The following is a 15,831-nucleotide window of genomic DNA, read 5'->3' as shown; positions in this document are numbered from 1 at the left end:
GGAATTTTTATGAGAATCATATAAAATTGTAATAATAATAAAAATGATGGTTCATCGTTTAAAATATGAAATCTATGGTAAGACACATTTTGGTTGCATGAAAAAAACAAAAGCTGTTTTTGGCGGTTTGTTCTTACCTGGTTTAAGATTATTTCAGTGCTGTCAAGGTTGACTGACAATTCTACAAGTTTAAAAGTGCTTAAACCTCTTCTAAAACAAGCTTAACCATCTTGACCAGGCTGGAAGACCAGCAGAGACATCATGCTATTAATTTGAAAATGGAAATAACTAGTGGTGGTCAACCCGCTCAACATGGTGTACACATAAAGAGTCACACATAGGCCTACAGTACACGTGGTCGTGTGATGTGGTCTTTTATGGAGCTCTCACGTCTGGCTATGTTTAGGCTTTAATACATCTGATTATTGAATGTCATTGTCACAGCCTGTGAGGAAATAGTAGGCAACACACAAAGATTTTATATTGTCACTGTAAAGCCGCTTTGGAACAATCTACATTGTTAAAAGCGCTAGGCTATATAAATAAAGATGACTATTGTATCTCAAAGTTTTAAAACGGTGTTGAATAATAGGCTACACATAATAATACGTTGTGTGCATTGTTATGCCAATGCCACTACATGCTAATCCACCATACATTCTCAATCTGTGTAGGAATGTCCGACCTTGGTTAACGAAGCGTTCTTTTCTATCAGTTGAACAATTCACAAAACCGGTCTGAACGATTTGTTCAGGAATGAGCCGAGAACCGATGGGTGAGCTGATATTTGGGAGCCGAATAGATTAAATGCTACTAATACGGTCATGAAAATATGTTTGTGCATTTTTGACATATACGAAACAAAATTTTTACTAAAAATGTTTTAATAAATGGCATTTATTAATGCAAAATTGTTAAATATTTGATATATTCAGTTTTTTCATATTTTAATTATTTATAGGTTCTAATAAACTGTGTCATTATGAGCTATCATGAGATGAATTATATCTGCATTACATAAAAGAAGCACTGAATCGATTTTTGAACATGTTCTTTAATTTAAACGAACGGTTCGAAAGAATCCATTTGCAGAAATGATGAACCGAAGATCCCATCGCTAGTTCTAATACCGAACCAATTCTCGCGAGATCGGACGAGGGGATAAGTTAAGGAAACATGGCGACGATGTCTCATTTGTTAAAGGTAAGAGACACTTTAGCTCTTTGCCTCCAAATTCTCCAGAAACAGTCAAAAACCCGTGTATACGCCTATAACCTTCAAATGGCTATGTTGTACCACTGACGTTTAGTGGCTTGCTCGGACTCTTACGTGCATGTCCAGTGAGTTTATAAGATTGTCTTGCAGCCTGTGTTTAGCTAGCAGGCTGTGAGCTAGCTGAGATTAATGAAGCCAATAATCACAATAATGCTGGACTGCATGCAGACTACTTAAAGTCAGTTTTCACGCCACTGGGTGTTGACCCTCAGTATTATTTTGTTTATAAATGTATATCATAAAGGGACATGTACCTAATGACAGTTAGCACGCATGTTGCTAGCTTGGCAAATGATTAAATGACAGTGTTGTGACTGAGCTAATGAAATGCCTATATGTGTTGAACATATCGAGTTTCGTGTGCTAATCTTTTCTTGCCTTACATGTCATGTCACTAGGGTCAGATATTTTTAAGGAGTTAAAATATGTGAGGAAATCATTTAAGGAGTATTAATTAGAGAGAGTAGAGACATTGAATTTGTATGGAGGATGTTTGTTTTAATGCAGTTAAGTACAGTGGTTGTGTGTCAGAACCTAGTGATCTCTGCTTACCTAGACAATATTTTGGGTGTCATATATGTGTTCAAACACACCAGTGATATCCAAAATGCTGTCAAGAGACATGAACTATCAGGTTGATTTTAAAAACCGTTCAGCCTGTTGCTTGCTATCTATATTTGGTGGAAATTACATTTTAAGCATTTTTTACATAAAATGACAGACTTCTTTTCTGGTTAACTCATTTCATAGCTAGCATTTTTTTTTATCCAAAATATGTACAATTAAATAATATTTTTACACTTATTAGAATTGGAAATTATGCATAATAGCATTTTGTGTTCACAAGTGATATTTACCTTGATTTTTCATCACGTCTCTTAATTTCAAGCTCTTCGCTGTCTCTTTGGTAAACAAGAACAATAATGTTTTAGAAATGTAAAACTTTAGTAGTTGCAGTGTTGGTCATTGTGCTGGAAATTAAACCATAATTTCTGCACACTGACACATTTGAAATTGTATATTTATTTTAAAATGATCATGGTTTATTTAAATGATATATTTAATGCACTTTCATAATTTAAGATTGAAAGTCTAAGTCTGGTGCAATGGTAACACAAAAGGATAGTTCACCAAAAAATTAAAATTCTGACATTAATTACTCCCATAAGACTTTTGTTTGTCTTCGGAACACAAATGAATATATATTTTTAAGCAAATCTGAGCCAGTTCTGTCTTGACAGCTACGCAACTACCACTTTGACGCTTAAAAAGTTTATAAATAGATCGTAAAACTAATCCATTTTAATCGAGCAGATATACAATGATCAGCAAACATAAAAGCTCAACCAAACCTGCTTGACAGGCAGAAACAAGGGAGCATAAATTAAATCCGTCAGTCATATGAAGTGATTGAGTCTCTTCATAAAATTTGGACTAAACTGCTCAATTCATATGGATTAGTTTTACAATCTCTTTATGAACTTTTTGAAGCAACCACTTGGTAGTCAATGGTGGGACAGAGAAATATCAGATTTCATTCAAATATCTTCATTTGTCTTCTGAAGATAAACGAAAGTCTTACGGGTTTGGAATGACATGAGGGTGAGTAAATAATGACAGAATTTTTTATTTTTGGGTGAACTATCCCTTTAAATCTATACATAAATGTATTTGAAAAGTAGCAAATGGCATGTTGAAAGATTAGTAAAGAATCTTTCTTTGTGACCTTAATATTACAAAAAACTGAAGTAAGAAATACTACAAAATACTACTAAAAAAGTTCAAATAATTCAAAGAAATTTTCAATTTTAATGTGTTTTTTAACAGCAGTAACAACAAAAATCAACCCAAGACATAAGAAATAAAAGAAACAAACTACTTGCCTTATTGTAAATGGTTTTAGAAGCACTGATTTTCTGGAAAAAATTTAACACAAAAGTCTCCCATAATGTCTGGTTCACTGTGTCACATATTAATGCAGGCATGCTCTTGTTCATCTGTTTCCTCTTCCATGTCTTTTTGCTTAGAACAAGGGTTCCCTCCAGTTTGAGGACAAGTGGGATCTTATGCGCCCCATTGTCCTGAAGTTGCTTCGCCAAGAGTCTGTAACTAAGCAGCAGTGGTTCGATCTTTTCTCGTAAGACCTTATATTATGAATTCAGATCTTTTTATATCCTACACATTAACTAAAGTCTGAGTGTTGAGTCTGTCTTTCTATTCTTCTTCATTCTCATAGAGATGTTCATGCAGTTTGTCTATGGGATGACAAAGGACCTGCAAAGATCCACCAGGCCCTCAAGGAGGACATCTTAGATTTTATTAAGCAAGCTCAAGCGGTAAGAGAGATCCAGGATTAAGTGACCTGTTAATGTTCTTCAGCAGAGTCATCTCTCATTCTTGAACATTGGTGTTTAGAGAGTGCTCAGTCACCAAGATGACACGGCGCTCCTCAAGGCTTACATCGTGGAGTGGAGGAAGTTCTTCACGCAGTGTGACATTCTGCCCAAGCCGTTCTGCCAGTTGGAGATCACCCTGATGGGCAAACAGGGCAGCAACAAAAAGTCCAATATGGAAGACAGCATTGTTAGGAAGGTCAGTGGGATAACAATTTTTTTAGGGCTGGGTTGAAAATACCACTTAAATCCTAAGAATCAGTCTTTTAGTCTATTCTGTTTCCAGATAACGTGTGAACAAATCTTCACTATACATTATTTTGTAGCGTGACTGTACCGCTTTTGCGCTCTTTAATGTGGCGTGACAGATCGCTGTAGCGCCTCAGTTCAAGCGGCTCGTGAACTAATCTCATTCTCATTACTACTAGTTATAGCACCAAATAAACATGAATGAACGTAAGAAGGTATGTTGAAAGAAACAGTACAATACCGAAATATATCATCCCCCAGTTTCACAGACAAGGCTTAAGCCTAGTCCCAGACTGAAATACATGTTTGAGCTGTTTTAACTGAAAGCAACTTGCACTAAAATATCTTAAAATATGTCAGTGCCATTGTTTTGTCGTGAGATCCACACCAGTAATGTTTTTTTCTAAGGAAAATTGTAAAAAATCTACTTAAATGTCCTAATTGAACTAAGGCCTAATCCTGGCTTAATCTAAGCCCTGTCTGTGATGCCAGGCACATGTCTCATGTAATCGCACAATCAATGAAACATAATTGTCATAAAAAACTGCCTTGTGTGCAGTTTCAAATGTCGGTGTACAAATCAGTTGTTAATTTTAGTCTTTAATATTATAGTAATGTACCAACTGACAGGGATCCCTAAATAATTTACAGCATTAGCTGACGTACTGTACCTGATATTTATCCAAATGATTCGATATTGAATTGAGATCGGAACTGTATTGAATCACAAGCCTGTGAATCGAAATTTAATCGAATTGTGAAATTTGTGTCAATGCCCAGCACTATTGTTTACCTAGAATGGGATCAATTCTTTATTTCTGCTTATGTTCTTGCAGCTGATGCTGGACACTTGGAACGAATCTATATTCTCCAACATCAAGAATAGATTACAGGATAGTGCAATGAAGTTGGTCCATGCTGAGCGGCTGGGAGAGGCGTTTGACTCGCAGCTGGTCATCGGGGTCAGAGAGTCGTATGGTGAGATTTGCTGCAGTTCTTTTATTGGATTGAGTGACTTCTTTGGTTGAAAATTCAAAGAATTGGATGGCGTTATTAGTTAGAAGTCACTTATAATCTCTCTTCCAGTGAACCTGTGCTCCAATCCTGATGATAAACTGCAGATCTACAGGGATAACTTTGAGAAAGCCTACCTAGACTCCACTGAGAGGTTCTACAGGACCCAGGCACCGTCCTACCTGCAGCAGAATGGAGTACAAAACTACATGAAATATGTACGGCCTGCCAGTGATCAGATTTTAGACTTCGTATTCCATACTAATCATGTTAGATAAAAACTGCACAGCCAAGAGTAGAGTTATGACTCCTGCTAACACTCTACATTTCTTCCATACTTGTGTTTGCAGTCATGTGTTCTCATATCTCTGTTTACAGGCTGACGCTAAGTTAAGGGAAGAGGAGAAACGTGCACTACGATATTTAGAGACACGACGTGAATGTAACTCTGTACAAGCAGTGAGTACATGATTGTCTTTTAAATAATGCATTAATAATTCATTCATTCACAATATAGGGCATAAATTGTTAAAATATTTGTGTATTTTTAAATGTAAATATATTTTTTTAAAGTATTATTTTTAAATGATTCAGTATTTTATATTTAATTTAATGTAAAGTCATATAGCCAGGTATGTCAGTCTGAAATTGTGGATTGTTTTTTTCCCCAGCTTATGGAATGTTGTGTGAATGCGCTTGTAACGTCATTTAAAGAAACTATCTTGGCTGAATGTCCAGGCATGATCAAACGGAATGAGACTGACAGTGAGTATGAGACTTGGAAATCTATATTTAAAATGATCCCTTTAGGGTTTTTTTTTTAATATAAACTGCCATTGAAAATGTTGGGGTGGGTAAGCATTTTTAATGTGTATGAAAGAAGATTCTTATGCTCATCAAGGCTGCATTTATTTGATTAAAAATACAGTAAAAAAACAGTAATATTGTGAAATATTATTACAATTTAAAATGTGATTTATTCCTGTGATGCAAAGCTGAATATTCAGTATCATTACTCCGGTATTTAGTGTCACATGAATCATGATCCTTCAGAAATCATTCTAATATTCTGATTTGTTGCTCAAGAAACATTTCTTGTTGTTATCAATGAGAAAACAGTTGTGCTGCTTAACATTTTTGTGGAAATGTGATTTTTTTTTCAGCATTCTTTTAAGAATAAAAAAAAAAAAAATCTTTTGTAACATTATAAATGTCTTTATTAATGCTTTTGATCAATTTAATGCATCCTTGCTGAATAAAAATATGGATTCCTTTTAAAAGAAAAATCTTACTGACCCTATGCTATTGAACAGTAGTGTATTTTCCATAAAGTTGCATTTTTTCTAAATAGCTATATAATATCTTTAAATATAAGCTTTTAAACCTCAGTGAACTCTTCATCCACAGAGTTGCACCTCATGTTCTCTCTCATGGATAAAGTTCCCAATGGGATTGAACCCATGCTGAAAGACCTTGAGGATCACATCATCAGTGCTGGACTGGCAGACATGGTGGCCGCTGCCGAGACCATCACAACAGTGAGAACTATATTCAAAGCTTTGAAATTCTGACCTTTGTGTTATGGCAGATTCTCCACCATTAGGTGTTAACGTTCTTGTTTATGTTTTTCCTCAGGACTCTGAGAAATATGTGGAGCAGCTCCTGACTCTGTTCAATCGCTTTAGTAAATTAGTAAAGGAAGCTTTCCAGGATGATCCTCGGTTCCTGACAGCCAGAGACAAAGTGAGCACGCCGCCCCATCCGTATTCATTCTCACTGTCTTACAGTTGGTCTCAGTAAGTAGCCTGCATGACTAGATCACACCGCAGATGGTTACCAGAGATCTGTGATGACACAGGAGAACATTGGAAGGTTATACAACAATAATCCATTAGAAACACTGTTGATGTTACTGGAAAATGAATTGACTTGTTTATTTTACATAAATAAAGTGTTTGTCTTGCGTAATGACTTCTAACATATAGTTTTTAATTTCCCCCAGGCATACAAAGCAGTTGTAAATGATGCCACAATATTTAAGTTGGAGCTGCCATTAAAACAGAAGGGGTGAGTAACGGTTTATAGTGAGAAGCACAAAATAACCTCCTTTTAACTTCATAGCGGAGTGCTGCTAATGGACCCTTTTCACATTTACAAGGTTCTCCGAAAAGGAAGTCTTCATCGTTGGCTAAACTTCTGTAGCAGTGAACAGAAACTACAACATATATTATTTTTTGCGCTCCCATTTTCTACGATAGCAAAATAAAAAAAATCCATGATAATGTTTCAATGACTTTCCAAAAGAGGTGACATTTTTTATTTAACTAAAATTTTTGTTCTATAAATGTACATACATTTTTAAAAATGAAAAAATTAACTTCTAGATTCACAGTCTGTGAAAAGGGTCCGTATGCATGTGAGCATTCTTGTATCAGAGTTGTATCAGCTTATATCAATCATGTTTGATGACACTTTAAAGGGTTAGTTCACCTAAAAATGAAAGACCCATAAGACTTTTGTATATCTTCGAAACACAAATTAAGATATTTTTATGAAATCTGAGAAATTTCTGTCCCTCTATTGACAGCTATGCAACTACCACTTGGACGCTTCAAAAAGTTCATAAAGAGATCATAAAACTAATCCATATGAATTGAGCGGTTTAGTCCAAGTTTTCTGAAGAGACTCAATCACTTTATATGATGAATCGATTGAATTTAGGCTTTTATTCACACATACATTTATCAGCGAACATAAACAGAAACTCTTGACGTGCAAGAATTAACCTCATTGGTTCTTGCTGAAGCTCAAACGTGCTGCGTAACACGAGAGTGAACCTCATTGGTTCTTGATTATGTCTCTTCAGAAAATTTGGACTAAACCGCTCAATTCATATGGATTAGTTTTACGATCTCTTTATTAATGTTTTGAAGCATCAAAGTGGTACTTGCGGACAATGGAGGGACAGAAATCTCTCAGAATTCATTCAAATATCTTCATCTGTCTTTTGAAGATGAACGAAAGTCTTAGGGGTTTGGAACGACATGAGGGTGAATAAATGATAACAGAATTTTCCGTTTTTGGTGAACTAACCCTTTAATGTTTCTAAATGCAGAGTGGGCCTCAAAACACAACCAGAGTCAAAGTGTCCGGAGCTGCTTGCCAACTATTGCGACATGCTGCTAAGAAAGACGCCCCTCAGCAAAAAGCTGACCTCAGAGGAGATTGAGCTCAAACTGAAGGAAGTGGTGAGGCGTTTATGACATGGCACATGTTGTTGTTGTCCTCAAAAGTGTTTTGAAATGTAAATACTACTAATTCCTTCCTGTAGCTGCTTGTGCTAAAATACGTCCAGAATAAGGATGTGTTCATGAGATACCACAAAGCCCACCTGACCAGGCGTCTGATCCTGGACATCTCAGCGGACAGTGAGATCGAGGAGAACATGGTCGAGTGGCTCAGGGTGAGAATAAAAGAGAGATGAGTGACTGAAACTCAATTTGAGTGTTTTGTATTTTAATGGCTCACTGTTTGCTTCGGTCTGGCATGCTTCAGGAAGTTGGGATGCCCGCTGACTATGTGAACAAGCTAGCTAGAATGTTCCAAGACATCAAAGTGTCCGAAGATCTTAACCAGGTTTTCAAGGAGGTGCACAAACACAACAAGCTGGCTTTACCAGGTGACTTACAAGCCCAGTTTTTCTATATATATATACCGTATTTTCCGCACTATAAGGCGCACTTAAAAGCCTTTAATTTTTTCAAAAAACGACAGTGCGCCTTATAATCCGGAGCGCCTTATATATGGATCTGGCGCCTTATATTAATGTCTGTAAAACAACCGCTGACTTAAACCTTTTGTTTATACTTTCGCCTGCCACCGGAGCGCGAGCCTCCGCTGACTGCGCGCGCACCTCCCCAAACAGACGAGGCATTTATACTTGACGCAACTGTTTTGTTTTAGACTGAACACCAGACCATACAACTGATTTAGACGCGCAAACTGGGTGCCGGTGTGATGAGATGTACTAATATCCGTCTGCTCGGGCAGATTCGGCTCAAAGTCGTGCATCTTCGGATGCACAGGCGCGCGCGCTGTCACAATGACGTCATTTTGCCGCGCGCGCGCCTCCGCATCCGAAGATGCACGACTTTGAGCCGAATCTGCCCGAGCACGAGCAGACGGATATTAGTTTTTTATTACCTTCGCGCTCACGCGGACGCGTCGAGTATAAACAAGGTTTTACAGCTCAGCCACTTGTTTTTTCATATTTTTTTGCAAGTGGTAGATCTTGGTTTACATTTGGACTTTGGATGTGATCTTAGGCTTGAAAAGGTTGGTGACCACTGCATAACGCAAACCCAGTCAAACGTTTGACTGCAGTATCTTCTATTCTATGCGCCTTATAATCCGGTGCGCCCTATATATGAAAATAGTTCTAAAATAGGCCATTCATTGAAGGTGCGCCTTATAATCCGGTGCGCCTTATAGTGCGGAAAATACGGTATATGCATTTACACTACCTTTGAAAAGTATCTTGTCTGGATGTTAGGGGTGGTGCTTTGAGGTCTAGCTACACCCTAACCCTAACCCTACCCAAAAGCCTATCCAAATTTGGTCAAGCTCCACCATAGTGAACATTTGTGATAAATATTAGTGATGATGTGATGTGGCTTGTTTTTCATTTGGACAGTAGTTCCTAAGGTCTCTTTCTCTCCCCTTCTGTTACTCAGCGGACTCTGTGAACATAAAGATCTTGAATGCTGGAGCTTGGTCACGCAGCTCAGAGAAAGTGTTTGTGTCTCTGCCCACCGAGCTGGAAGATCTCATCCCTGAGGTGGAGGACTTCTACAAGAAGAACCACAGCGGCCGCAAACTCCACTGGCACCACCTCATGTCTAATGGCATTGTGGGTGTATTTTATACACTTTGGGTGTTTAATGCTTAGTAGTGATTTGCAACTGTAAATGCTTGCAACTTCTAGCTAATCAGTCTGTGTGCTCTCCGGTAGATCACTTTCAAGAATGAAGTAGGGCAATACGACCTGGAGGTCACGACCTTCCAACTGGCTGTACTTTTTGCCTGGAACCAAAGACCACGCGAGAAGATCAGCTTTGAGAATCTGAAACTTGCCACTGAGCTGCCTGACGCCGAACTGAGACGAACTCTCTGGGTATTCTGTTAATCAACACCAAATTAATTGAAGAAAAATTGAAAAGCACTCTGGAAACTTTTGCACAAGAATTGCACTTTTTGTGTTAAGATGTTTACTTAAAACAGAACATTGTCTGCATTAAAGATTTTTAAAAAAGAACATGCACTGAAAAGTTGCGAAAAATATAAGTTTTTGTTCATAGGGTGGAAAACACTTTGAAATTTCGCAAACTGGCAATAGAAAAGCTGAAAATGTCTTATCCACTTAAAACGCTATTGGCTTCTAGTATTTAAATAAAGTGATGGTTAAAGGAATATTCTGTAGCCTGAAAAAAAGTTTTATTTAAATGTTTTTGCTTTATTCTCTGAATTTAGATTAGTGTTAATTATTGGAATATATTGACATTAATGTATTCATTTAAATACTTTCTATACTTCCCCAGCCCCCTGGTTGAGAATCACTGCTTTAACATGGGTGCACTGATATTAAAATTCTGACCGATATGGTTAAGCCGATAATTATCTTTCTGGTCGATAAATAACTGATAAATAACCAATATTAAAATGTTATACTATTTTATACTATAGTATACAATATACTATACTATACTATAGTATACTATATGTTATACTAACAAATAAAAAATAAAGCACTAAGAACTAATATCAATCATAATGCTGCAAGTGAAAGTGAATTTAGATATCACAAAATTATAATGTACAGTATAAAAATGGATATTCATTTTGAAATTTGATTACATTTATCAGTTTTTCAATTACTAGTGTTTTTAAAAATGAATTAGAAATATCAAATATTGATTGATTTTGAGAAGTTAAAATATCTTTGTCTATAGATGTGGTAACATCACCATTTACTTTTTTCCCCTCTCTTTTTGTTCAGTCTCTTGTTGCCTTCCCAAAGCTCAAACGTCAAGTGCTGTCATATGAACCGCCAGTGAGCTCTCCCAAAGACTTCACGGACAGCACATTGTTTTTCGTTAACCAGGAATTCTCCTTGATGTAAGGACAATCTCATCTCCTGCTTTGACTTTTACTCGCTCTTTCATTTACTTAGAAATTGCCCCTTTTTTTTCGTTTTTCCTCAGAAAAAATTCCAAGGTTCAAAAGAGGGGGAAGATAAACCTAATCGGCCGATTGCAGCTGACGACGGAGCGAATGAGAGAAGAGGAGAACGAAGGCATCGTTCAGCTTAGAATATTAAGAACACAGGTACAAAATTAAAAACTAGTGCTCTCTGTTCACTAACACTAGTCACTATGCTCCAAGTGTACTTTGGGCTTAATTTGTTTTATTTTTTCCACCGCAACATTTCAGGAGGCCATCATTCAGATCATGAAGATGCGTAAGAAGATCACAAACGCTCAGCTGCAGACCGAGCTGGTGGAGATCCTCAAGAACATGTTCCTCCCTCAGAAGAAAATGATCAAGGAACAGATCGAGTGGCTCATTGAGCACAAGTACATCAAGAGAGACGAGACGGACATTAACACCTTCATCTACATGGCGTAGCGCGGAAACGACTCCGAAGATGATCTGTAACCGTTCCCAAGGACGACGTACCTGTCGAGGACCGGCAGCGGGGGGGAGGGATGGTGATGTCTCAAAGATACTGCTTAGGCTGCTGGTCTGGTGGCGTAGTCAAGAGCTTGTTTTAACGACAGACAGTCACACATCAGATTAAAAAATGTATTTAAAAAAAAAATCCCTGCCTTACCTTACAGTGAAGACACATGGGGATCAGAATAGGAGATTAAAAAAATAGGAAAAAAGACAAAGGATTCTATTTTTGCCATTGGTAGTCAGTATGCATGGTGGGCGTTTGGCCTTTTGTGTGTGTACATCTCCAGCAGCATGCGGTCAGTGGGAATGTCACATTCATCCGAAGACTTGCTTGTGTGTGCCGTGTTACGAGTGTTTTTTTTTTTCCTTCCCACATCCTCCGTCTGGACCCTGCCATGTCCCATCCTCACCGCACAGCCCGGGCCGAGAACCGTCCCATCGTCGCCACTGCAAACACCTGGCCGTGAACACTGAGGAGCGCGGGCTGGGATGGAGGACTAGCATTAGCACTTTTCACACTCTCTGCCACAATGTCAGCATGGATTTATTTGGATTGATTTTCACATCTTTGGGTTTCGTTTCCACGTTTTTCCAAGTTTGCAAACGTTGAACCATCTTTAAGCTACGAAAGATTTGATTGGCTCATTGCAGTTTAGATGACAAGTTACTCTTCAAAATGCCAGGAAATGCTGGCGTTCAGATGTCACAAAGGGTCAAGGTCTGCAGAGAAAATCTTTCGTATCGGTTTGATATGTTTTTGTTTGTTTTGCTGTAAATGCATTATCAGTGTGCACCAAGTGAGAGGGTCAGTGTAACGTAGTTTCAGTTCTTTTTTGTTTTTTTGTTTACGACTCAGAATTTTCCGTTATCTGTCTCGAATAGTGACCGAGATGCTGACTGAATTGTTCCAGGAGCCTGTGATGAGGTGGCTCCACTAAGGTCCAATAACAGCCAACTCATTGAACCGGTTGAATTTGAGTCTCAACTACAATTTATTGTCATTGCCCCATCACAGCTGAGCACACACATGTGGTAAAGCAGTTACATGAGTCCGAGTAAAGCAAGCACCGCTCCAACCTCAGGTAAAGTAGGGCAGAGTTATTTTAGTAGGTTGTGCTAACCCTAACCCTAACTTTAATTAGCGCATCGCGGTTCTTGCTAAACACACATTGCCAAAGCAAAGCACAAGAGTGCTGATCTTAAAATCATTATAGTGATTGTTTTCCCTCTATTTTCGAGGTTCCCTGAGAAAGCCTTGTCATTCGTCGCCACATTTAGTGGGAAACGTGATTCGTTGGTATCCTATTATGTGTCTCTGAACAAACGCTTGTGCAATTACTGATCAGCTGTTTATTATAATCAAATGAACTGTCTCATGATTATTAGCGTTTAAGTGCATACAAGTATTAATATGGATAATGTTATTATCCAGGCAGATTTCGTATATAGGCAGTCTCTGGTCAGTCTAGGATGTAGTTTCTTCAGTGGGTTTCAAATGACGGTTGAATCAAACATCAATGTGTTCACCATATATCAGCCATTCAGTGTGTTGTCTGAAAAAAAAATGACTAAACTACCCTTTTCACTGGCTGATGCTATCAAGTTTTGATTTTAAATTCATCTACATTCAAACTAAAGGGGCGAATAATGAGTTTCTGAGGAGGTCCCAAATGAAATCACAGTGATATTTCTATAAAATTGCTGCAGAACAGCTTTCCATCTCCACTATAACATTTCCCGTCAGTTATGTTAGTTTTTTTTCAGTTTTTAATACAGATCAGTCACTCATTTGTTTCCCTGGTGTTTGATTTGACATGGTAACTCAAAATAGTGAAAAGGTTCCATTTGATTGTAATGCAAAAGCGTTGTTTATAAGATCCAGATGTACAATGGTGTTTGAGAACATTGAGTCCTCTTTATTTATTGATAACTTAAGCATGTTTGAGAGGACGAGAGAGAGAGAGTGTGAGTGTGTGTGTGTCTGTGTGTGTGTGTGCGTGTGCACGCTTAGGAGCCTTTTGCAACAGGGTGATGTCATATCCTGTTGCATTTATGCATTTTCTTTTTTGGAGTTTAAAATAGATGTTTCTGCCAACTGTATGTTTTCCTCTATCAATTACTATTGGAAAATACTTATAATTTTAGTAGGACAAGCACTATGGTTTTCATATTTATCACTCACAGTTGGCGTTTGTTGTGTGCTTGTGTTATTCAGGAGCCCATTGTTTTTTTTGTTTGAGTTTTTTATGACATCAAATGAAATGCAGTCCCAAAAGCTGAAATGTCAGTTCATTGTAGTAGAAGATGATGAAACTGAATAAAAATGTTGTGAATGACCTTACAGGGGAATGCTATATGAAATTATGAATTATACTTTATTGTTTGCAAATTGTTTTCTCTGATGCACATGAAATGTTCCAGTAACAAGAGTGCACATCATTCAGTGATATAATGCAATAAGTGAGCGTGAAACAAAACATTTTGGAATCTGTCGATGGGATTTTCTGTAATAAAGTTGTGTCCACGTATAAACACTCACTATTAAGTTGATTATATTGGACTGCAATGGTGAGATGGGGTGATAAATATATATATATTTTTCAACTTCATAGCCGGCACATCAGTATTTTCGTCATTCTAATATGATAATGTGTACTTATTGTACTTTTTGTCTCTCCACTATATCACATACCAGGAGGAGTGGTGTTTGTGTCTTATCACTCTCCTGTTTTGTTGAGTGTCTTCCATTATTGTCACTGCATAAAAGTTTTGTTCATTACAAACAACGAATGATCTTTATCCAAACACTGACCAAAGTGTAAAGGTTTGTGTTTATTCATAAAAGCATCATCTCAGTCAGATCACTTTACTTTAGTCAGATGTGTACTTGTGATGGTTTCTAATCACTATTCTCTGCATTGTTCTCACTATTCATAGTTTGTATGACACATTAGGACAGTTCTGCAATTATTCCCGCATACACTTTCTGGTAAACAGTTTGGTAGAAAACTGAACACATAAGTTCCCTGTAGTGTGAGAGACTGCTGTTGCAACAAGCAAAATGTAAGTGTGGTTCCGAGAAGGTGCATATGCACTGCCTATGACTGTCTGTTTTCAAGATTTCTTGCCTGAAGCCTTTAAAGCTTCACGAATATTTGAAAATTATGAAGTGAATGTGTGCCATTGTACAGTGAAGATCTGGAACGGATGCTATTCTTTAAGTGCGAGTGAACCATTTTAATGTACTGGATTTTTTTTTTAATGTTGCATAATTTATTTACTGGCGAAATAAAAATATTATTTGATTGAGGCTGATGTGAGTTGATTTTTTATTTTTTTGGATCTCATTTCCACAACACAGAGCAAATAAAGGTCAATGCCATAAACTCTGTGCAGTAAAATGAAGAGTTTCTTTACCAATGAGAATATGCCATTATGAAAAATAACTGAAAATTGCGTTAGTAATATGTTTTATATTATATATTTAATTTGAAATAACAGCTATTATAATTCATGGTTAAATCATTTTTGGATGTTTTAGATGATTAGTGAGTCTAATCATGGTCATGATCAAATACATATTTTATGTAATAAAAACTGACAAAAATAAATAGATTACATAACATCAAATTGGTTTTGAATTAGATATTTATTGGTATTAAACTGAATTAAATTAGTGATAGTTGAAACTTTTAAACGGTTCTCTAAGCTGAATCTCTATTAATTGACTAGAAAAAGATACTACATAGTTTTGTGTAAAACTTTTGTTAATACTTTCATTCTTTCTAGAAAAAAGCAATATACAACGAAATAGCAAGCATGCCTGATTTGGTTTCAAGTCCCAGCAAAGAAAAATTAACAAAACAATAAAATATGCAACAAAGACTGTGAAACTCCGCCCCACGTTTGAACCAATAGCAAGTACTTAATTTGCATGTGATCCAACACTGGGTTTAATGTAGTATTTCTGCACAGTTCACATTTCCATAAACTTCATACTGTGTGAATGATTAATATGTCATAACCTAATGATGATACGCTATTAAAATACAGTTTCATAAATTGAACTCGCCATAGATGTAACACATAGCGGAGCAGCGACCCTTATTTAGAAGTATAACCAACCTTTTAAAATGCCCGGATGAACCTCGGTGGTCCGGGGTGC

At 37.1% G+C, this 15,831-nt stretch overlaps 1 protein-coding gene across 1 annotated transcript; it reads left to right on the top strand.

The window, feature by feature from the left end:
- The first annotated feature begins 207 nt into the window (after window positions 1–207).
- Window positions 208–14,976, top strand: cul5a (cullin 5a). Its single transcript, XM_082181022.1, has 19 exons — window positions 208–1,203; window positions 3,303–3,412; window positions 3,512–3,611; window positions 3,691–3,867; window positions 4,754–4,895; window positions 5,004–5,149; window positions 5,310–5,390; window positions 5,603–5,696; window positions 6,339–6,469; window positions 6,567–6,674; window positions 6,934–6,998; window positions 8,047–8,179; window positions 8,263–8,394; window positions 8,487–8,610; window positions 9,665–9,840; window positions 9,943–10,104; window positions 10,987–11,105; window positions 11,192–11,315; window positions 11,421–14,976. Exons 1-19 carry the CDS (start codon window positions 1,177–1,179, stop codon window positions 11,613–11,615), a joined length of 2,346 nt encoding a protein of 781 aa, XP_082037148.1. The 5' UTR covers window positions 208–1,176; the 3' UTR covers window positions 11,616–14,976.
- The last annotated feature ends 855 nt before the right edge of the window (window positions 14,977–15,831 follow it).

Source organism: Leuciscus leuciscus (genome assembly GCF_965113295.1).
Source record: "Leuciscus leuciscus genome assembly, chromosome: 9".
Taxonomy (NCBI): domain Eukaryota; kingdom Metazoa; phylum Chordata; class Actinopteri; order Cypriniformes; family Leuciscidae; genus Leuciscus; species Leuciscus leuciscus.
This window is presented reverse-complemented; position numbering and strand designations above follow the sequence as displayed.